Source organism: Eriocheir sinensis, chromosome 21 (genome assembly GCF_024679095.1).
Source record: "Eriocheir sinensis breed Jianghai 21 chromosome 21, ASM2467909v1, whole genome shotgun sequence".
Classification (NCBI taxonomy): domain Eukaryota; kingdom Metazoa; phylum Arthropoda; class Malacostraca; order Decapoda; family Varunidae; genus Eriocheir; species Eriocheir sinensis.
The window spans coordinates 9722833-9748238 of NC_066529.1; the positions used below are offsets into that span (position 1 = coordinate 9722833).

The 25406-nt window shown below is 41.0% G+C and overlaps 1 protein-coding gene across 1 annotated transcript; it reads left to right on the plus strand.

Annotated features, from left to right (window-relative positions):
* Positions 1–6: 6 nt before the first annotated feature.
* On the plus strand, positions 7–24494 carry LOC127001640 (signal recognition particle 54 kDa protein-like). The gene is given in 12 exon segments (XM_050866547.1): positions 7–251; positions 3899–4189; positions 5340–5414; positions 6305–6459; positions 7543–7693; positions 8486–8498; positions 8501–8668; positions 8923–9020; positions 10683–10811; positions 11236–11344; positions 15559–15729; positions 24125–24494. Coding segments are annotated over 11 exon segments (1506 nt in total). The 5' UTR covers positions 7–251; positions 3899–3934; the 3' UTR covers positions 24307–24494.
* The last annotated feature ends 912 nt before the right edge of the window (positions 24495–25406 follow it).

Consider the following 25406-nt stretch of genomic DNA (forward strand, 5'->3'; position numbering starts at 1 on the left):
GTAAACACGCATGGCGGCGGCGCTCAGCAGGCAAGGGAAGGAAGTAGAAGGAAGGGAAAATCAGTGGAAGCAAAGTGCACAGAAGGACAGAGCTCAGTGCAGGGTGGAGTATATAAGTGTACGCAGGGAGGTGACTAAGAGTGCGTAGTGTAGGTACGTGTAAGGAAGTATCAAGGAGGACTCAAGAAGAGATACACAGCGGAACAGCTCAAGAGAAGGTGACAGCCGAGGCGTGCTGGGGTAACGCCGAGGCAAGTTGCTTCAATTTCACACTGGCCATCTTGTGTGTGGGTGTGGGTTACTATGTTCTGATGTTTACAATGGAGGATTTTTGATGCTTTGATAGTTAATCTGTTCCTCTGACCCAGCCTGACCTGACCTCGGTAAAATTCTAGTGTTTGCCCATACTCCCCCCTCCCCCCCATGCAAGCCTGGGGACCTGGTGGGAATGCGGGGTTTCGGGTGGGGGACACGAAATCCGTCGCATTCGCGTATTTTTTTAGTGGGGGGGGATAAAAACCCTAGTTCTAGGGAAATTCCCTAAATTTAGGAAATTTTTCCTCCCACCACCACTAAAATAAGCGTTTGCGACGAATTTAGTGTTTCCCATACGAAAACCACGCACTCAGTGGATCCCCAAGCTTGTTTTGGGAGAGAAGCGTAGTAAACCCACCAAACGATTCTCACCTCACCATCTGGCGTGGCACCGGCGGCCATATGTGCTCACATAAACCGCTTTCATCACACTCATGCCCTCTCTCTAGTAGGTTGTCACCTCATCACAAGGTTTCTGTCCTCCAAGTAGAGTCTGTGGCACCAAACACAGTGTATGTTCATTGTTTATCACTGACACAAGTAAAGCCACCGGCTAGCTGGGATCCATCCAACACCGCGCCTTTAACATTACTGCGGCTTGTGCAGGAAGTGCAGGCTCTCGAACCTCTTGCTCGAGTTGTTCGAACACATGAATCCTTACTGACCGGATTTTGAATCTGCTTCACGGGCTCGTATTCCCAGTATACAAGGTGATTGTGGATATTAACTCCGCGCCTCCAGAATACGATAATACGCCTCCATATATCATAGTAAAAAAAAACAAAGTACTTAAAAGTAAAGAAGCCGAATTAATCCCCTTCCCCCAACGATCTTGGGGGACCTGCGTGAACTCGGGGTATTTGGGTGGGGGAGCATATTTAAACTACTCCAACTGAACTTTACGACCTGGTCTCACCTGCGTAGGCTAATGGCTAACTAAGCGTACCGTCGCTAACCAAGCGTACCATCGGTAATAGTATTAGGTAAAGGTGCGTGTTCTAAAAAAAAATAAAAAATAAAAAAATAACCACGCGTGGTGGACCTGGTCTCACATGCGTGGGCTAATGGCTAACTAAGCGTACCATCGCTAACTGAGCGTACCATCGGTAATAGTATTAGGTAAAGGTGCGTGTTCTAAAAATAAAATAACCACGCGTGGTGGACCTGGTCTCACATGCGTGGGCTAATGGCTAACTAAGTGTACCATCGCTAACCTAGCGTTCCATCGGAAATAGTATTAGGTAAAGGTGCGTGTTCCAAAAAAAATTTAAAAAATAACCACGTGTGGTGAACCTGGTCTCACCTAACGTATCATTTCTAACTTGATCGTTGGCAACGCTGCTCCTATTGCAATGGCGTTGCCATGTAAACACATCGTCCGTATGTATAATATGCCCTTAAGTACAATATGGAGGCGTAATATCGTATTTTCGAGGTGCGGAGTGATTTTCAATAATTACCTTGTGTGGTTTCCGTACGTTGTAAAAAAACCCCGGAATGTATGAAATTTCCCTACATCTAAGTAATTGTATAGAATTTCCCTACATCTAGGGTATTTTTCAACCCCTCATAACTCAAAAACTATGCATTTGCGACGCATTTCATGTTTACCACCGCATTTCCTGAAGTCTCAATGGCCCCCTAGCCAATTTTGGTTGCGAGGGGTGAGTATGGGCAAACACTAGAATAATACCCTGACCTCCCTGACCCCCCCCTCCCTGATGCCAAAATACGATGTGCTTGACTGTGCTTATAACCTTTATTCGGTAATTGTGGAGATTCACAACGCGCCTCCAAAATACAATATTACGCCGCCATATTATATTTAAGAGACAAAATACATGTCCCTTAATCATAATATAAAGGCGGAAAAACTTAAAAGTAAAGAAAAAGTGGTAAAGGTAGTGAAAAGGCATATTATACATACGTGCACTGTTTTGGTGTCGGCGGTGATGGCAGTATTGGGGGGTGAGCAGTGTTGCCAGCGATCCGGTTAGCGATTTTTTTTTTTTTTTTTTTTTTTTTTTTAAATTGCGGCCTATTGCGCCGGTAGGCTTCTTCCCAGTGGATCCTGATGGTCGGTCCAAGGCTTCTTTCCGGTGGGTCCTGATGGTCGGCCCAGCCCGTTCTGGCGCAGGCGAGTGTTTATAGTGGCGCCATCTTGCATTGGCTCATGCTGCCTTCCCAGAGCTCATCTTTGATCCTAGAATCTAGAGTCCAGGTTGATAGGTGGTCTTCTGGACAGCATGTGGGTAGTTTTAAGCCACTCGACGGCGGCTGAAAAATCCCAGCTTGGTGGCACCGGGCGGGGATTGAACTCGCGTCCTCCTGAACACGGGGCCGTTACTATGACGGCTCAGCCACGCCTCGTTTAGTTAGCGATTAGCCCACGCATGTGAGACCAGGTCCACCATGCGTGGTTATTTTATTTTTTTAGAATACGCACCTTTACCCAAAGGGTTTTGTGAAGGTTTGGGCCGGGTATAGTATTAGGTAAAGATGTGTGTTCTATAAAAAAAATAACCACGCGTGGTGGACCTGGTCTCACGTGCGTGGGCTAATCGCTAACTAAACGTACCATCGCTAACCTAGTGTACCATCACTAACTGGATCGTTGGCAACACTGCTCACCTGGATAGGTGAAGAAATTGAGTATTTGAGGCGTTGAAGGTCACCAGGTTTTTCTTGCCCCAATCTGAAATGATAGTAAGGTCTGAGGGTAAGCGTTCTGCTGCCTCCAGCCTGGAATCATATAGTTCCAGTTGGGTTAGCCTTCTATCAAAAGAAGTTGAGTAATGCAGAGTAGAGTACACCCACAGGCTGTATGAAGGCGTACTTCCAGCAGGAAGGAAAGGTGGATGTTGACAGGCAGAGGTAAAAGAGTTTGTCCAGGCAGGATATGGGTATTATTTATTATCCATATGGTTCATGTAGCATTATATTATTATATAAATAGTTCTTAACTACGTAATTAGGTGGCACTAGCGCTAGGATACCATTTATAAAAAGACAATTTCATTTGTTTATTGGTGAGTAAATAAATACACGACTAGTTTATTTACTGAGCTGCTAGACAAATAACTAAAGGTCATTGACCTTATTCACAGAACACTGCCCAATGAATGGCTTCACTCGTCGAACCATGTAGGTAAATCTTCAGTCCAACGTGTTAATCATGGAAGATTCAGTATGCTCTTGTTTCCCTTAATGTTATGAAATGTGATATATATAAACAGTCACACACAACCATCACCAGTTGAGTGAAAAATTACGGTACTATATACATGGAAAAGAAATATAATTTTTTTTGTAATATTTTTAGTGAGATATTTGGCCTTGGTGTGACTCACAGGTTACCATCATAGTTATAAGTAATTGTACAAAAATGAGTTTAGGCATTTGTAATGTATTTAAGAGGAAGACTCCCATCATTCCTGCATCATCCTTAGACACTCAGTGTCACATTAGGGTGCATAACACTTGTTGAAACTGGTTTACTGTATAAATTTTGTTCCTTGTTATTTACTGATTACTGTAAATATTAATTTCAAATTTTAATGTTTATCTTAAATTAATATTACAGATTTTTAGTGCAAGGAAACTCAAATTATAAGCCAAGATGGTGTTAGCCGATTTAGGACGCAAGATTACTTCAGCCCTCAAGTCCCTCAATAATGCCACAATCATTAATGAGGATGTGCTCAATGATCTGCTGAAGGAGATCTGTGCTGCACTACTTGAATCTGATGTTAATATACGCTTAGTGAAGCAGCTCAGAGAAAATGTGCGCTCAGCCATTGATTTTGATGAGATGGCTGGCGGCCTCAACAAGCGCCGGATGATCCAGACTACTGTCTTCAAGGAGCTTGTTAAGGTATAGGAATTTGTTGCTTTTATATGTTTATTTCATACTATTAATATTCACTGCTAATCATTATGACCTCAAAAGCCTTGTTAAATGTAATAGTGCTTAATACCAGACATTTAGGTTGGTCTCATTTGTCCCAGCCATTGTTTCTAATATCTTTTTAATTCTTTGAAAAAAAATTCCATTCATCAGTACTGATTGAAAAAATCCAGCAAAAAAAAACCCATTGACATTATTTACAATACTATATTCATTGTGCTGAAAGTTGTCTGGAATATAAAACAAATTGTCCTTGGTGTAAGAGGTTGCTGTACACACACACACTCTCTCTCTCTCTCTCTCTCTCTCTCTCTCTCTCTCTCTCTCTCTCTCTCTCTCTCTCTCTCTCTCTCTCTCTCTCTCACAACACTTTTATCCATACTCAACCTCCTGAGTACCTGCATGATTGGAGAAATTTTAACCGAGCCAAAAGCTTTCTCATGATCTATGAAAGTCATGCATAGTAGCCTCTTGTACGAGGGGCAGTTTTTCGACAACTTGGTTAATGACCACAGCTCCATATTTCAAAATCTCATCTGTTTTTATATTCCAGTTGCTCTTCCTGCATTTCAGATTTAGAGTTAAAGTTCCCTTTGTGTTTCATCTGGCTTACTGAGCTATCCATTCATTTGAACTTGTAAAACCTGCACCTCTACTAGTTTCATTTTTTTCCTTTTGTGTTCATTACTTCCCCATCTTCTTTCTTTGTACATTTCCCATGAAACATCTTCTCTTTGTCCTCATTTAATGCATTAAAACTCTTTCCAAAGTTTATCTTCCTTTATTTTTGTATTTTTAGTAATTTACTTCACCTTTCTATTGCTATTCAATGCATTTTTTTTCTTTTTGCTTTAAATTAAATGTTTTGCAACACTTCTACATGTATCATTCATATGCATCCTTCTTCCTTCTTTTGCTTGACTGCTTTTCAAGTCATATGCATTTCCTAAGCTATTCCCATTTTGAACCACTTTTTGTCTTAACTGCTTTTATTTTCTCTGTGACTAATGATTTCCTCTTTGTGGTTTCGGTCCCCCTTTTTTATGCTTATCCATAGCGTAGACCACCAATCACATGTTTTTATATTCATCAATGTATTTTTTTTCTTTTTTTTCAGCTTGTGGACCCAGGAGTGAAGCCTCATGTTCCTATAAAGGGGCATCCCAACGTTATCATGTTTGTTGGTCTCCAGGTGAGAGAGAGAGAGAGAGAGAGAGAGAGAGAGAGAGAGAGAGAGAGAGAGAGAGAGAGAGAGAGAGAGAGAGAGTTTCCCAAGTCACAAAGTCTGGTAGCAGAGAGCTGAGCTATGGAGCAGTGTAAGTGTGTATGATGGCCTGATCGCGAGTTTAACTTGCAGTCACCAGCAAGTACCCTCACGACAAGAGCAAGCTCATTATAGTCAATCTCTAGGTATTGCCAGGACCTCCATATACCCCAGCCACCATCCTCCTTGCTCAAGGGGGAAAGTAACCCTTCCTTGTCAGCGGAAAAATCCTGGCCTGAGCAGGGCTCAAACCTCTGTCTGCCAGTCTGTGAAGCCTGGCAGTGCAGAGTTTTTAACCACTGAGCTTTGGAGCAGTGTGTATTTACCTATTTGTAGTATACAGGGCCTGAGCTGAATCTCAGATAGTCCTGTCCTCTGTCTGTGTGTGATTGTGTGTATTTACCTTGTTTACCTAGTTGTAATTTTACAGGGCCTGGGCTACGCTCGTGTTGTCCTGTCTCCATATCTGTACTTGTCCAGTTTTTCCTTAAAGTTGTGCACAATCTTCGCTGATACTACATCCTCACTTAGTTTGTTCCAAACCTCTGTTTTTTTGTGGGAAGCTATATTTTTTTATGTGTGTGTGTGTGTGCGTGCATGTGTATTTACTTAGTTATAGTAAATGGGGCCTGAGGTACACATATGTGATCCTGTTTCTCTGTATATGTTTGTCCAATTTTTCCTTAAATTCTGTACACTCTTTGTCTGCAACACTTCTTCAAATTCATTCCTAGTATTTCTATGTATTTCTATGGGGTAAACTGTACTTTTTTGTGTCATATATGTATACAAGTTACTAATGTTTTCTATATATTCAGGGTTCTGGTAAGACAACAACTTGTACAAAACTTGCATATTACTATATGAAGAAAGGATGGAAGACCTGCCTTGTTTGTGCCGACACCTTCCGAGCTGGTGCTTTTGATCAGGTGAAGCAAAACTGTACCAAGGCTCGCATACCCTTCTATGGCAGGTAATTTAGTTGTGATTGAAAGTTGAGAAGTATTGGGGAAGGTTGTACCATCTTAACTTCATCTTGGTCAATTATTCCAGAGTATGCAGGCAGCATATTTAAATCAATGTGTATATAATAGTAGCATATATTCTTGGATAAACATTAAGAAAAGTAAATAAATAACTTTTTTTTTACAGCAGAGGAAACAGCTCAAGGGCAAAAAAAAGGAAACAATAATGAATAAAAGCCCACTACTCACTGCTCCTATAAAAGAGTTGAGGAGTGGCCGAAAGATATGTCAATTTCGGGAGGAGAGGTGTCCTGATACCCTCCTCTTGAAAGAGTTCAAGTCGTAGGCATGAGGAAATACAGATGAAGGAGGATTTTTCCAGAGTTTACCAGCGTGAGGTATGAAAGAGTGAAGATGCTGGTTAACTCGTGCGTAAGGGATTTGGAGAGTAAAGGGATGAGCTTGAGTAGAAAGTTGTGTGCGGCGAGGCTGCGGGAGGGGGGGAGGCATGCAGTTAGCAAGTTCAGAAGAGTAGTCAGCATGAAAATATCAATAGAAGATAGAAAGAGAGGAACATGGCGGTGGAATTTAAGAGGTAGAAGACTATCAGTAAGAGGAGGAAAGCTGATGAGACGAAGAGCCTTAGACTCCACTCTGTCCAAGAGAGCTGTGTGAGTGGAGCCCCCCAACACGTGAGATGCATACTCCATACAAGGGACAAAGCCCCTGTATATGGATAGCAACTGTGCGGGGGAGAAGAACTGGCGGAGACGATACAGAACATCCAACCTCGAGGAAGTTGTTTTAGGAAGTTGATTTAGTGAGGATGTTTACTGTTGAAGAAGGTGACAGCTGAGTGTTGTTGAAGAATAGGCGATAGGTGTTTATAAGATTGTGTCGAGTTGATAGGTGGAGAAATTGGATTTTTGTTACCATGAATAGCTATTTATTTCATGTTAGCTTTTGACTGAGCATTATCACTGTCCTCTTTGCTGGAGCAGTGTTTACCAGGCTGTTTATATTTGTGCCCTTGAGCTGGCTCCTGTACTGTAAAAAAAGAAGACTAAATTGAGCTATTTATTCTTATCCAGTTACACAGAAGTTGACCCAGTTGTAATAGCTATGGATGGTGTTGAACAGTTCAAGAAAGAGGGCTTTGAAATCATCATCATCGATACATCTGGTCGTCATAAACAGGAAGATTCTCTGTTTGAAGAGATGTTGCAAATCTCAAATGTCTGCGTAAGTGTCAAAGTCATAACATCCTAATGGTATTTTAGCAATGATTTGCAGTGAGAAGAAATTTAAGTGGCAATAATCACAAAATTCAGATTACTTTTGAATTGTATCATGTAAAGAACTATTATTTTTGCTGAGTAAGTAAATTGATATATATATATATATATATATATATATATATATATATATATATATATATATATATATATATATATATATATATATATATATATATATATATACAGTAAAACCCTTATAACTTGGCAATGTATAACTTGGCAATGCACACTTGGGCCACCAGATCTCACTCTCCAGCACTCTCTGATTTATCTCAGTATGCTGCCGAGTTAGCTCCATGTCTCGTGGTTTACACTCTTCAAGTCTTGCCCACACTATTCCTGTATTAAAAACATGTACCCTCACTCTCCCTGCTCGTTTCTCAAACACCCACATGTTGTCTGCTTGGCATACATGACTACAGCAGCCCCTTCATTTGTATGTGTTAATTTAAGCTTTTACTGCTGCTGTGTTGTGTAGTGTTTTCAAAATTTTGACTGTATATGCAATAGGGGGAAGGGGAATGAGGGATTTGTATAACTCGGAATATTGAATAACTCGGCAAAGCTGGGAGACCCTATCATGCTGAGTTATAAGGGTTTTACTGTATATATATATATATATATATATATATATATATATATATATATATATATATATATATATATATATATATATATATATATATATATATATATATTAGGCACAGTTGCAGATATATTTTACTCTTTCTTTCAGAAACCTGACAACATTATTTTGTGATGGATGCCAGTATTGGACAGGCTTGTGAGTCTCAAGCACGAGCCTTCAAGGAAAAAGTAGATGTTGGTTCTGTCATCATCACCAAACTAGATGGACATGCCAAGGGTGGAGGGGCTTTGTCTGCTGTTGCAGCCACTCAGTCCCCTATCATTTTTATAGGTATGTGAGCTGTCATATATATTGTAAGAGGTCAGAAGTGGCACCCCATCAACATCAACTCATTTCAGGTTAAAGCACAAGTACTTAAAAAGATGTCGGGATACGAGGACAAATACTTACCCTTAAACCCATGTTTGCTGGCATCATTTAATGTTCTTCCCTACCTTTACCCTATTCAGGGGAATAGGTATGCCTTTGTTTATTAGACATATAGACATCATTGAACAAGGATGGAAAATATTGATTGCTTTCAGGTACTGGTGAACACATTGACAACTTTGAAGAATTCAAGACCAAGCCATTCATCTCTAAACTTCTGGGCATGGGAGACATTGAGGGTCTTATTGAAAAGGTAGAGACAGTGAAATTGTTTTGTTTAGTTCAACTAATGTACTACTTAAAATAGTTGAAACTGGCTCAGTAAATGTACTTTACATTCTTCACATGTGGGGTAGGCAAGTGGAATGGTGGACGCTGGAAATGTGCTGATTGACCCTGCAATGGCCTAAGAAAACTCATGAACACCCATATTGATTGTTCCTGGGCCTATCCATGAAAAAATCAAATCGTTCACGGATATATTTCCAAATATTCAAATTTGTGAAAGTTAAAGCTGTGAATGTTAAGGGCCGACTGTACAAAATGCTTCCAGTTACCTTGTGGAGAGTGTTTATTACATGTAATCATACTGCTTTGCCAGTTATTTCTCAAATATCTAGTGTTATAGAATTACTTGGCAGGGCATTTTTGAGGTAGTATACAATTATTCCATAGAAATACCTGCATTTAGAGTTATTAATGTGGATGTGAAAATTATTGTGTGAAATTGAGGCTAATCATCATCATGTCCTCTGCTTCTCTGTCTGATCTTAAGGAGTCTTCCATTCTGCTCTGCCAAATGCTTTAATTTCACCTCTCCAACTGGTTCTCTTCCTACTCTAACTTTTACAATTCCTAGGTTGCTACTTTGTTACTTTGGTTATCCATTTTTTTCAGTTCTACACATGTTAATACTTGTCCAAGTCCAGTTCATATTCTAAAATCCTTATAATCTCTTCAATCTTTGTCTATTCCCTAATTTTGTTGCTCATTTTCCACCCTCATGCTATACTCAACCTTTTTTCCTCTGTTTATTGCACACTTCTTCGCTTTCTTTCTAGATCTTTTATTAGTGCTTAGTTTTTTAACTATGTCAGGACTGAAAGGATCCACTGATTGCACACCTTTCTTTGCAGCAAAAGTGGCAGGCTGCTTTTTTTTTTTTTTTTTTTTTTTTTTTTTTTTACGTCGTGGCCTATTGTGCTGTTAGACTTTTTCAATGGTTGGGGCCTGATGGTCGGTCCAGCCCGTTGTGGCGCAGGCGAGTGTTTTATAGTGACACCATCTTGCTTTGGCTCATACTGCTCCCCGGAGCTCATCTTTGAGTCCCTCTTTGGAGAAGTAATCTAGAGTTCGGGTTGATAGGTGGTCTTCAGGGCAGCATGTGGGTAGTCTTAGGCCACTCGGTGGTGGCTGAAAAATCCCAGCTGTGTGGCGGCCAGGATTTGAACCAGTGTCCCTTCTAAATCTCCCGGATGCGGCACCGGCACGCTAACCACTCAGCCACCCACCGCCTCCCCAAAGCTATTCTTGATATTACTATGTTTACCAAAAGCTCTCCATCTCACTCCATCCCATTTTGCTTTCTGATATTTTTTTGTGTGTGTGAGCTGGGTTTTCACTGATTGTCATAGGTTTATTTCTCTACTCTGGAAAGTATTTAATTCCTGATCCTTATATTATTACATTGTCCTGCCATCAATTTATTAAACATTACCTTCATTTCAGATTCCTCCAAACTTATATATACAAATTGATTTTTGTAACTAATAAATGGTCATTAGCAGTTTATGTAACGACCTATTATACTACCTTGAGATATCCAAGTACTACAATTGAATTGTGCCATTCAGTTTTTACTGTGAAGATAAAATGTCTATTGGCATCTGTTATAAATATACATAATGTTTGGCAGGTGAATGACCTAAAACTAGAAGACAATGAAGCTCTCATCAAGAAGCTCCAGCATGGCCACTTTACACTCAGAGACATGTATGAGCAGTTCCAGAATGTGAGGAAGATGGGTCCCATGTCACAGATTATGGTAAGACACTTCTTTCCAATGATATGCTTGAATATTTGCTACATTGCATAGTTATAGAGATAGTAAGGTGGAAAGAGACCCCCTGTTTACTTGCCTGAATGTGCATAGCGGTATCAGCACACTTGACCGACTTCACAGTAAAAGGGTTAAAGGTGATTTTCAAAGTTATATTATGTGCAACGTAAGCTGATTTTTACAACCTTTGGGATGTTTGTTTGGGAAATTTTGCCTTGGGGATATTTTCTAATACTTTTGGCTTACTGCTAGTTCGATTATGAAAAATACTTGGATGCTTGGATTTTTTACCTTATGAACGAGTGTAAAGTACTCCTATTCATTTACTCTACAATAAGTTATGCACCAGCATTAGTATATTCATCCCTTTAGTCATATTAATGTGATTACTATTAATCCATTTTTCTAGAATATGCTTCCTGGGTTCAGCACAGACTTCCTGACTAAGGGAGGTGAGCAGGAGAGTATGGCACGGCTGAAGCGGCTCATGACCATCATGGACAGCATGACAGATGAAGGTATAGTGAAGACAGCTACTTTATTTCAGCTGATTAAATTCTTTTTACATGTCTTAAACCAGAAGAAAAACTACTAGTGAATTGCAGGTTGGCAGATGGCAGTGGAAACTTTAACCTGTGAGTCCAAGTTTTCCATATCATTGTCATTCATTGTTTGTCATATTTTTCCATATTTATTTAGAGGTTAGATATTGAATGACAGTCCTCCAACTGTCTATCAAAGGCTTTCTCCTCATTAGTCCTGAGATGGTTAGGTCCTCCTCCACACATTTCCTCCAGGTCTGATACTAGAAAAGGAAAACAATAAATGGCCTGAGTAAAAAAACATGTTTTCCCATGATGAACACTGCTATCTCATATAGCCCAGCCTGGTGGCATCATTTTTGTTTACATGGAGCAGGTCAGCCACTGGTGAGTCATGTCATTTTTGCTTTTTGTGCTGAGACAAACAGTGCTCATCCAGCATTAGTCATATCATACTAAATACATTAATGTGAGACTGTGGAGCTCTTCAACTGATGGCTAGGGGCAACAACAACAACAAAATAAATAAATAAATACTGCCATCATGTACACTAACTAGTGGGCATCCTGTGAATCACCATAGTTATTCGGTAAATATTGTTTTGAAGCTGCTGCTGGTTACATAAATTAACTCAAATGATGCTTTTTTTTTTTTTTTTTTTTTTTTTTTTTACGTCACGACCTATAGCGCCGGTAGGCTTCTTCCCGGTGGGGCCTGATGGTCGGCCCAGCCCGTTCTGGCGCAGGCGAGTGTTTATAGTGGCGCCATCTTGCATTGGCTCATGCTGCCCTCCCGGAGCTCATCTTTAATCCTAGAATCTAGAGTCCGGGTTGATAGGTGGTCTTCTGGACAGCATGTGGGTAGTTTTAAGCCACTCGGCGGCGGCTGAAAAATCCCAACTTGGTGGCACCGGGCGGGGATTGAACTCGCCTCCTCCTGAACGCGGTGCTGTTACTTTGCCGATTCAGCCACTGCTACAATGTATACTATGCACATGCTTGCAGCAAGATAAAACACACACTAAGAAAATTGATAAAAACAATAATAATACATTTTTTACTATTTGGTTGAATTAAAAAAGTAATTATCTCCCAATCTCTTTATTGTTCATTAATGATCATCTTTCCATAACAAACTTTTATCCACTCCTATGCTGATGACTTTGCATTGTTCAACATGTTTCAACCCCAGAACCCTGTCAACAGGAATTACAGGACTCAAGGCTGGATGCTGCACAATGCTTGAAAACTCTGATCTTGCTATCATTTCTGAATGGGGCAGGAGGAACTCCTTCAATACCTCAAAAACTCAGTTTCTCTTCCAGTCATCTTAACACAATTTTCCAAACACCTATCCCCTATTCTTTGACAACACTTAGCTGTCCCCTTCTCTTACACTCCTGAACTCAAAATCTTAACTGGAAACCTTATATCTCCTCTCTTGGTAAATTATCTTTCTCCAGGTTAGGCATTCTGTATCATCTACACCAATTCTTTTCCGTCTCACAGATGTTGTCCATATACAAGGGCCTTGTCTGTCTTTGTATGGAGTATGCATGTCATGTGTGGGGTGCTCCACACAGTCACACGCGCAGCCCTTTTTGACAGAGTGGAGTCAAACTGTCAAAGGCTGTACGTCTCATCAATAGGCATACCTAACATCACCATATCCAATCCAGGATTCAGTACATTTCACAACTTATAATTGTATTTCGTAAAGAATCCTTATAATCAAAAACTAACTAAAATTATGGGTATTCTTTTTCTTGTACAGAACATTGAATAAACAACTGAACAATAATATGAAATTACGCATATATTTTATACAGCAACTGTGGCCCGAGGCAGCAGCGCACGCCATTTTGCGGATATCAGATACCTTATTATTACTGCGGTAAGCAGGTAATGTCACTTATTATTGTGCCTCCGTGAGCTCTCATATTTATCTATTTGTGTATATAGTGGTACCTCGTGATTCGCACTTAATTGGTTCTTTTTGGCTGTTCGAACTGAGAATGTTCGAATTAGGAAGCAATTTATCCCATTGAAATTAATGTAGAAAGAAAAAATCCATTCCAGGCCCCAAAATCCTCATATTTTTTTAACATTTTTATAAGTTTATGTTGTGCCCTGTGGCCAGATCACTCAAATATTGTCAGCTAAATATTGCCAACATATGTAAAAGCATTTTGTGGGGGAAAATGGAGGAGAGGGAAGGGAAGGACACAGACGTAAGATCATGGTAAATATCCCACTGATTCACCGGCGCTATGCACAGATTTCCCAGAGTAAAATGTTGAAAGGCTGTCCTCCTGGAGATGGGCCTTGTGTGTGTGTGTGTGTGTGTGAGAGAGAGAGAGAGAGAGCTAGAGCGAGCCTTCACTCTCTCTCTCTCTCTCTCTCTCTCTCTCTCTCTCACACACACACACACACACACACACAGATGGGTGGGATCGAGATATAAGGAGGGCTTTGGTCACGGTGCCAGCGGAGTGTGGGGGAGTGTGCGGGAAAAAATGGCAGTTGCGGGTTGGCGTTTTTTGAGGCTGGAGTCCGTGGTATCACATTCACTGACCTGGCTACACTGGTGGCTTCGTCTGCAGCTGTTTGTTTGTGTTCGAATTGTGACACACATTTGAATTGGAGGACAAAATTTGTTTGATAGGTGTGTTTGAATTGAAAGGCATTCGAATCACGAGGTACCACTGTATTTCATGGAGGCAAAACTTACATTACTGGTTTCATTTTTACTTGTGACACAAATTTGTGACTGCTTATCACAATAGAATTTCACAATTAAGTGAATCAGACACCACAGAAATATTACCAGTGTGTGTATGAATCAATAGAAAGATAAGCACATACTTTGATTTAACTCTAGGATGTCTCGTGGATCATTTATAAATAAAAACAAAAAATCCGGATAGGCTACTCTTTAGCCTGCTATCACCTCTCGCGGCACAAAAACAGGCCCTCCACCAAGTTTGTACCCCACATTTGGTGATGTTAGGTGTGTCTATTCCTCCCCTTAAATTCTCTTAAATTTCATCACAGTGCTGTTTATATATCTTTTATCGATATTTTTATGTTGATTGCTCTTCTGAACTTGCTAACCACATGCCTCCACCCTTTATGCGTCACCGCTGCATATGACTTTATACTCTTGCTGACACCTATGCTATTAAAATCTGTTGTGCAAGAGTTAACCAGCAGCAGCATCCTTTCATCCCATTCACTGCTAAACTCTGGCACAGCCACTTTTCCATCCAAAATTGACCCTCTCATTTTGGCCTTTCATTTTATTTTCTTTATAGGTGCAGCACCTGGTGGGCTTTTTTTGTTTGTTTGTTTTTGCCCTTGAGGTGCTTCATCTACTGTAAAAAAAAGATTAAATACATTTTAGAAATGAGGGTAGCTCAGTAGTGATTTGACCCAAAATCTTAACTGGAATCTTCATATATCTTCTCTCACTAAATCAGCTTCCTCGAGGTTGGGCGTTCTGTATCGTCTCTGCCAGTTCTTCTCCCCCGCGCAGTTGCTATCCATATGCAGGGGCCTTGTCCCCCCTCGTATGGAGTATGCATCTCACGTGTGGGGGGGCTCCACTCACACAGCTCTCCTGGACAGAGTGGAGTCTAAGGCTCTTTGTCTCATCAGTTCTCCTCCTCTTACTGATAGTCTTCTACCTCTTAAAATCCGCCACCATGTTGCCTCTCTATCTTCTATCGATATTTTCACCTTGACTACTCTTCTGAACTTGCTAATTGCACGCCTCATTCCCTCCCGCGGCCCCGCTGCACTCGACTGTCCACTCTAGCTCATCCTTATACTGTCCAAACCCCTTATGCAAGAGTTAACCAGCATCTTCACTCTTTCATCCCTTACACTGGTAAACTTTGGAACAGCCTTCCTTCGTCTGTATTTCATCCTTCCTATGTCTTGACCTCTTTCAAGAAGAGTGTATCAAGACACCTCTCCTCCCGAAATTGACCTCTCTTTTGGCCACCCCTTACTTTTATCTGTTGTGGGAGTGGTGAGTAGCGGGCTTTTTTTTTCTACACTCTTTTTGTTGCCCTTGAGCCGTCTCCTTTGTTAGAAAAAAAAAAAAAAATCAAATCACTTGAGGAATCTTGGATCTTATGAAACAAAAAAGAAAAGGCTTTGTGGTGATATATGTGTGTTTTCCTCAGAGCTGGACAGTCTTGATGGCAACAAGCTCTTCCAGAAGCAGGGGAGTCGAATCAGTAGAGTGGCACGAGGAGCTGGAGTGATGGAGATTGAGGTGAAGGACCTCCTTAATCAGTATGCCAAGTTTGCACAGATGGTCAAAAAAATGGGAGGAATGAAGGGTCTCTTCAAGGGTAAGTTCCTAATTATTGATGGATTTACAGTAAACCTGTATCAACCTGTCGTCATCTTTAGCTATTACTATAGAGTAGTACAAACAAAATGTTCCACCTGGTTCCTAACTGCCATTTGTCAGGCCTCTGCTGATAGGCTGGACTCCCCTCTCACTTTCATGGAGGCTGTCTGTTAATCATCCCTGCTCTTGTCCTACATGTTTATATATCATTTCTTATAGCTCACCTCTTTGAGAAGATAAGAGTTTTGGTTGGTACCATTAGACTCACCAGTGATTGTAGGACAAACAGCAGGGTACTTTACAACATAACTAATCCATTCCAAAGGGCATAACATTATGCAGATTATATGAACTAAAGGTCTCATGGGGAAAATTTGATTGGTACCTACCTACCATTAAAAACCCCAGACTAACTTGAAATGAGGTAAAAAATGTTTGAAAATATTGTTTTGAACACTTAACATAGTATGGTGTCCAGTGTTGCTTGTTTTGATGACAAGAATAACATGATGAACGGGTAATCACAAGAGAAATTTGTGGCATCTGGTTGAACGGAGATGACAAAGGTGGGCAATGTGGTATAGGCTAGGGCAGTGCTGTCCAAACTTTTTCGCCTATTGTACCCTTTATTACATTCTCCCACTGTTACGAACCCCCTATGGCTGACTAAAGTCAATTATATATATCATATTTGCATTACATTACATTATATTTACATACACGTACAAAACGCGTCCTTCCTAGGTAACCAACCGTCCCTCCCTCTCTCTTTTCCTTCATAGAACATGGGAAGTTTCTGCTGTGTGTGTGTGTGTGTGTGTGTGTGTGTTCATCGTCTTTTCAATGCACTTTGATCTATGCTGCATTTAGGGGTACGCGGACCCCAGTTTGGACAACACTGGGCTAGGGCATCAGTGCATGGATTTCATAAGGTTGTATAAACCTCAATTTATGTTCAACAAGGTGTGATGGCATATCATAACGACGTTATATGGGACCCCACTGTATATATGATTTAACATTTTCACCTTCGATGGGCAAAAAGGGTACTGCACCTCATATTTAGACAGGCTGTATGTGCCAAATTTTGAAATGCCATCATTGAACGTAACTATATTGTCTGAAAACTAAACTTCATCATGTATTATATATGAAAATATGAGGAACTGAAAAGTTCACGAAGAGAAACAAGATATTCATTGAAATTTTGAGGTGGATACATATATGTAAACATGTGGTACCGTATACAGTACCCTCTCGAGTTTTGTGCTCGCTTCATTCCGAAGGTACAGCACTAAACTCGAGGATCGCGAAACTTGAGGTATTGAAAACACTGAAAAGTGCTTATCAGATCCGACCCGTGGATTTATTTATTTATTTATTTATTTTTATACATGTGGGCTATGGCGCCGGTAAACTATTCATTTGGGCCTGATGGTCGGCCCCAAGCCCGCCATGATGCAGGCAACTGTTTATAGTGGCGCCATTATAATTGGCTCATGCTGCCCCCGGAGTTCACTTTATTTTCCTCCTTTACCCCCTTGATATCTCAAAATACGTAACTTGGATAAAGGGAGTAAACAGGAAGAGAGAACGGGGTCGTTTTAAAGCCACAGATGAAGCCTTACGATTGGCTGAGCTCTGAAAACACGCTTGTGATTCGCTGGGAGTCTGATGACGTCATCGCTGGCGCTCACCCGGCCAGCTGCCTCACTGGCCGTTTCCCTCTAACCGTTGTGGCCACTGGCAACGCCCATGCACCCATCTGGGGGTGAGTTGTCGGTTGTCCGTAACATGGTGTCACAATGGGCTTTTTGTTTCCCACCACGTTGGCGGCAGCTTGGGCAACCGGCAAATCCAACTTTTCCGGGTATGCGTCACACACGGCCAAGGTTAGTTGCCCGTCTCCACATCCACAACGTAAACAAAGCACTTGCCCTGTATTGACATGGGCGTCGTCTGCTAAAGTAAGGGCTGCCACGGCTTGTGCTGCCATTACCCAAGTTATGGACTTGTTGCTGCAGTTAAATGGAAGAAAGAAGCTGTTGTGGGTGTGGCATGTCTGAGGTTCCTCTGTGCCAGTTCTCATTGTCACCATTGTGAGCGGCCAACCCACCCATCTAGACTCCGACCACATAAACATGTGGATCGAGTAACAACAAAGACACACACACACACACACACACACACACACACACCAGACTCATCATGAACCATGGCAGATGTTTCTCACAAACAAAAATGGCTTTTCCATTACCTAGAGTGTGTTAGAACTTATTTGGTGAGTGGTTCATACAAACCAAACATACCCAATGGAAAGAAGAGAGCAGTGTTATAGACAACTGCTCTCTTCTTGCCAAGAGCTAGGTTTGGTTCATGTGAGCCACTCACCAAATACGTTCAAACACACTAAAGAAATGGTGAAGTCATATCTGTTTATCAGAAACATCTGCCATGGTTCCTAATGAGTATGTGAGTATGGTGTGTGTGTGTGTGTGTGTGTGTGTGTGTGTGTGTGTGTGTGTGTATGTATTGTTACTCAATCCATGTGTTTATGTGGTCGAAGTCTAGATGGGTATGTTGGCCGCTCACGTGCAGTGGTGACAATGAGAACTAGCATGGAGGAACCACAGATACGCCACACCCACAACTGTTTCTTCCTTCCATTTAACTGTAGCAACAAGTCCATAACTTGGGTAATGGCAGCACAAGCCGCGGCAGCCCTTACTTTAGCAGACGCCGCCATGTTGATACAGGGTAAGTGCTTTGTTTACGTTGTGGATGTGGATACGGGCAACCGACCTTGGCTGTGTGTGACGCATACCCGAAAAAGTTGGAGTTGCTGGTTGCCCTAGCTGGCGCCAACTTGGTAGGAAAAAAAACGCCCTGTGTGACACCAGCTTACGGATAACCGTGAACTCGCTCCCGGTTGGGCGTACGGGCGTTGCCCGTAGCCCCAACGGTTGGACAAAAATGGCCATTGTGACACCGCCTTAAGGCAGTGAAGCCGCTGATAGGGTGAGCGTCGGCGATGACATCATCGGACTCCCAGCGAATCACAAGCATGTTTTCAAAACTGTCAGTCAATTGTAAGGCAGCCGCCTTCAACAGTGGCTTCAAAATGACCCGGTAATTCTCTCTCTCTCTCTCTCTCTCTCTCTCTCTCTCTCTCTCCATAGCCACAATGGAGGAAAACGTCCAGTGTGATACTACCTTTTAAGGTAGCGTGCGCGACACCGATGGTAAGTAGACGTGACCCGTACGTGTCAAAGCAGCACGAAACTCGGGGTTTTAATGCACGAAAGTCGGGATGGTAAGAATTTAGGACTAACCACGAAACTCGTGGATCGCGAAACTCGAGAGGGTACTGTAGATGACGTGTATTCACTGAAATGTACTCTCTTATATTAGTACACTCAGCCCTCGATTTAACGGATTAAAAGGGGGGAAGGGTGGTCCGTTGCTTGAAAATACTTACTGTAAACGATAAATACCGGTATACAATAAAATTACTGTTAAAAAATACGTAAAATGATACCGGGAAACCTAATAATAAATGTAGGTATATAGTTCTTTTATTGTGTATGTTGTCTGCACGTTGTCTGTATAGGTGGCGTTCACAACTCATCCTGTCCGAGCTCTGCTAGAGGACCAACAAAACAAACCGCGCTTTTTCTTCTTCTTTTGGCCTGTTCTGCGTTGGTGCCGTAAGACAGGCACAGCCTAACTAGCCCCATAGAAGACTCCAGAAGAAGCCATCTCCACCTTTGCCTCCGCGCCGCTGACACGTGTTGTTTTGTTGGCCTTCCAGTGATCAAGGGTTGACAGTGTGGCCCTGCTGGGGGGGGGGGTGATATTGAACAAAACCAGGTAAATAATTGTTTACACATATGGGTAAAATTCTACAAGTGCGCTAGTCTTGCATGGGCAGACTTTTTTTTTTTTTTTTCCGTTTTCAGTGTGTTATGAAATTATGTGATGATTGTTTCTGTCACAAATCATTAAATGACTGACTTTTCAATGGCTGTTGCACCCGCTGCCGCAGTCGCAAAACAACTCACAGGGAGAGCTTCAACATGCATACTGCCTATTCATTTCACTCACCGCTCACACTCGGAAGTGGACACACTAATTGAACAAAGCCAGGTAAATTAATGTTTTTCCTGCTGTGTATTCCCCCGTATGCATGTGTGGTGGACAGCAGCGCGACTTGTTTTTGCAAGGAGGTATTTCTTGCAACACAGGCCCACGAATTGGACCACACATGCCGCCGCCATGTCCCGTCCCGCACTTCGCATTTGTCGCCCCAAACTGCAAGCCAAATAAACTTAACCTAACCTACCCAACGGGAGGGGGGAGGGGTGCTTTACCCTTCTCATGTTTCTTAAAGGCCCCTCTAAGTGAGAATAGTGAGAAAAAAATCATCACTCACGCACACCATTTCATTATATATATCAACGCATTTGTGATCGGTTTATGCATCATCTATTTTTTGGGGTTTATATCATGGCACAAATTTGGCCCATCGCTGCTACACTCTTAAACCCACAAATTTGGCCCATCACTGCTACCAGGTTAAGGGAGGCAATACAAGCAGTTTTGATGAAAAATATCACTTTCTGTGATATTTTTATTATTTTAGGGTTTTGATGTTTCTAAAGCCGGTGTCACACTGGACAAATCTACCCAGCAACGGGTCTGTTGCTGGGTATTTGTCCGTTGAGATTTTGTGGTCTGTTAAATCCAAAATCTGTTAAATCAGGGTCCGTTAAATCGAGGGCCGAGTGTACTGAGTTAAATGAGCATTTGGCATGCCTCATGGGCATCGATCCTGCTCATAAGGTTGTTGCTGTATGAGACAACTTTGAGTGGAGGAGACCAAGGGTACACCCACATAACTCATGGCTGGGGCAGGTCGATCGATCTTGTCAGATGGGATGTGAAATAGACAGGGTAGCTGCATGAGAGCTTGTTCAGGGGGACTGTCGTGAGTGGAGGTGATCTTGCCAGATGGGACTTTAGATGGACAGGGTAGCTGTGTGAGTGCTTGTTCAAGAGGACCGTCATGAGTGGAGGTGGCGGGTGATTGAAGCGACACCCCCCAGGTGCATGCTCCCGCTTAGTTAGTTATTGGTTGGCATAACCTCAGTCCACATTATTACCCTGATTTAAAGATATTATCTTGAGTTGGGAAGGGGGTTGCACCATCACAGCATTTCACTCGGTCATCACATTACCGTATTGTCTTACTTAGCTTATTGTATCAGCTAATTTCTGACCCAAAGCTGCCGCACCCATACAAAAAAAAAAAAAAAAAAAAACGATAATCAGTTATACCTATCAAAACCATTGATTATTGATGTTTTTTGTGAGTTGGAAGCATAACTACATCCCTAAAGCTGATCTAATTATCCCATTTTGGAATGACTCATTGCACGTGAGTACGCTACTCAGTCATCGCCGTGAATGGCTCAGAGTCCACCTTTTACTAACTTGCCCGTTTGGGAACCGAGATTTTGTTTGTAAACTGGTATGTTTTTTGTTCAGGAAATATGTTTGGAAACTGAATTGTTTGAGTCATTTGACGACAAGGTTCCACTTTAATAGCAATAATAATTAAAGTCAATTAAGACATGGTATCATATATGACCTATATTTTGTAAGGTCTTGAATGATATCTGGGGTAAAAGTTTTTATGATTCTGGCAGAACTGAGTCAGGAAGCAGAATGCACTCTTGTATATCTATCTCATGGGCGATGTTAGGATGCAAGATACACATGCTTCCTCGTGTTCAAGGGAACAATGTGCATCATTCATCCAAACTGTGGTAGAAATTCGAGTGATGGTGGAGCCAAACCTTAGCAACCCAGAAAATGTTATTCCAGAAATAACCCTTGCTCTGCTTAACCCTTAGATTACAGCGATCGTATATATAAGTGCACTACCACACGCCCCACCCGTATGGGGATCATATACAGGTAACTCGATTTACACAAGTATTGTATCCTTGAAGAGGTCACGTAAATCAAAAACAATGTAAATCAAACAAGAGGTATGTTTCTATCGAAAAATAAATATTCATTCAGTGGAGAGAGAGAGAGAGAGAGAATATCCATATCACCGAGATATCCACTCAGGTACTCAATCTCAGCCTCACTCATGTGAGGAAGAAATGAGGGACACCATGAGTGACTGGCTAGTATTGGTACCAGTACCGAGCAGTCTGGTACAGGTAACTCTCGATTTACGCGAGTGTTGCGTTCTTGAAGAGGTCGCGTAATTCAAAAACAATGTAAATCAAACAAGAGGTAGTTTTCTGTCGAAAAGTAAATACCGTAATTTTCGGCGTATAACGCGCATTTTTTCACATAAAAAATGCCTGAAAGTATAGCCCTGCGCGTTATACGCTGAATGTACAAATTTTTAATGATTTTTTTCTTCTTTGGGATGTTTTTAAGGGTCTGTTTTTCGTCTTATCCAATAACAACGGCAAACTTACCTTTATTATTGTTTATAATCCTTCATAGTCCGTATAGCTGGCCTATAATATGTTACCATAGAATACAGAGCGATCTAATAATTACTATACAAAGACTAAATCGTTGGAAGATCGTCCATGCCTTGCTGTTATCCGTTTTTTCCGTCGGGTGCCATTTGTATGATCTTGATGTCACAGGTGGCTTAAGATTGTATGACTAAGGAGCAGTACAAGCTACATAAAAAATCATATTGGAAAAAAATGTCCATGTGTTCATTATTAATTATTAATATTAGTGAGAATAATGGGGTGAATATGATATCAGAAACTGCATGAGTCTTGTACGAGGAGTTATTTCACGCAATCCCAGCCCGGCCGCCATTTGCATTGTTTACAAACCACACAACCACACCCACACAACAAACAGCTGCATGCCGCGTGTCACCAAAACCGAGATATCCACTCGGGCACTCATTCTCAACCTCTCTCGTGTGAGGAAGAAATGAGGGACACCATGAGGGGCTGGCTAGTATTGGTACCGGTACCGAGCAGTCTGGTACCGGTACCGTACCGTATTGCTGGTACCGTTAGTACCGGTACTAGCGTGGCAGCATAGGTACTGTATTGTTGTTCAAGTGGCACGCGAGAAGAACTGAGCTCAGCTGTGTGGCCGTGTGAGTCCAGTTGCGTGAGACATCTGGTGGGCACTCCATAAAATATCGCGTATAAGTGAAAAAAAACGCCTAAATTAAACATTTATTTGGATTTTGGACCCCGCGTTATTTAAAAAACGCGTAAACCAAACTCGCGTAAATCGAGAGTTACCTGTACCGTTAGTACTGGTACCTACGCACCCCTATTGTTGAGTAGCGTGGCAGCGTGGGTACTGTATTGTTGTTCAAGTGGCACGCGGGAAGAACTGAGCTCAGCTGTGTGGCCGTGGAGCCGTGTGAGTCCAGTTGCATGAGACATCTAGTGGCCACTCCATTAAATATCGCGTATAAGTGAAAAAAACGTGTAAATTAAACATTTATTTGGATTTTGGACCGCGCTTTATTTAAAAAACGTGTAAACCAAACTCGCGTAAATCGAGAGTTACCTGTATATAATCAACACACTCTACGTTCCCTACGTTTCAAATATACCGCCAGTTCTTGACTCAGAAGAATGGTGGAGGCATCTGGCATCCGTACACACTCTCATTCGTCTCCAGCGTGCAGCCTACCGAAGGCCACAGATCATTTTCCTCTTTTGTTCGGAATGCATCTGTCATGTCTCGTGATGCGTCAAGCAGTTCCTCTGCTCCGGGCGGAAGTAGAGTGCGGGCGAATTAAAGTGACAGTGACTTTGATGACTGCTATGGTAGTGACATTGACAGAGGAGGGAGGGGCAAGTAGGTAGTAAGAGAGAGAGAGAGAGAGAGAGAGTCAGTGTGGGGTGCTTCCATGTAACGCGTCATGGCCACGAGAAAATGCGCAGTATTTTCGGCTGTCATAACTTTTTTATTATTATTAGGAGATAATATTAGGAGAGGTTTTATTACACCACCAAATATACTAGATGAATATACAATTGTTGGAAAGAAGAAAGACACCATTTCCACCTCTTTTAAATGCCTAAATTTTCCCCGTGCACAGCATCCAGACATATGTATCGCCACCCGTACTCTTAAGGGTTAAGAAATTTCATGAATAAATGCAAGTGAAGCACATTGCTAATTTGCTTAACATTGCTGTTTCAACTGTATTTAAACAATCTTTTTCATTCATAAGAGTTGAAATGCTTAATTCATACATTGTTAAGAACCTTATTTATCCCTTTGTAAATTAGAAAACCTGTACTTTGTATCTGTTTGGAGAAACTTTTTGTCAGCATCAATGGAATGGGTTATTTACAGTTTTATTTGTTCAGCAGGAGGTGACATGTCCAAAAATGTGAACCAGATGCAAATGAACCAGCTTAATCAGCAAATGGCCAAGATGATGGATCCTCGTGTGCTGCAGCAGATGGGAGGCTTCAAGGGCCTAGAGTCCATGATGAAGCAACTTCAGCAAGGGGGTGGGCCCATGGGCATGGGCAAAAATCCTTTTAAGTGAAAACCCACCACTTCCTTTTCCCCAGTTTTGTATGATATTGATATTCCATTTTAACTGCTGAGTCAACATCACAATTTATTTTTTCATGTGAAATCTTCCCTTTTACAAATCTGTATTAATCCTTCCAGAATATATTATTCTAAAAATATAGATGAGAAGTTTTCTCAGAATGTAAAATATGAAGAGAAGGATCTTTAATGCCTTTTTTCAGGTTATTTGATTCTAGGCAATACAAATTTGTTGTTCATACTTATGGTGATTGGGAGACAGCTCATTAAATTAAGTTCCACAGGACAGCAATCACTGATGTTTGTTGCATCTGCACCTTTAGATGAAAAATATAAATAAATAAGAGGGTTGTGTAACTTTCTACTTTCAGCCATGTAGAACAGTTTCCAGTAAAAGTTGAAAGTATAACTGGCAACAACAATAGAACAGAAATCGACAATTGCTGTCCTGCATGTCTCCAACTCAGATAATGAAAAAGGAAATAAACAGAGTCATATATATATATATATATATATATATATATATATATATATATATATATATATATATATATATATATATATATATATATATATATATATATATATATATATATATATATATATATTTGAATATTAATAATATATTTATAATGGAGTACAAAGAATGTTTCACAAGACATGAAGTATATATTTTTTGTGATATGACAACAGTTTTTTTTTTTTTTTTTTTTTTTTTTTTTACATGTACAGGTTTCCTTAGTTAAATATGGTTCGGTTTATATTTTCTCTTACAATCATTATGCTTTAAGTACCTCTGCTCTTTACAATCCATCTGGCTTGCATTTTAGTTTTACTTTATGTTGTTTAAGTATTTGTTTTGACAAATAAACAGGTAATATGTTCTCATATTTGCACTGATAATGATTTAAATACTGCAGTCCATATAACATCATTATACATGTATTTTGGGGTCTAGGTCACTTGATATACGAGTCCAGGAATGCATCCCTACTAATTCTGTTAAACCTTAAGTTTATTTTACAATCACTTTTCCAAGAACATAACCCAATCATAAAGTGAGGGAGACATGTAATGTTAAGCCCTGCACAT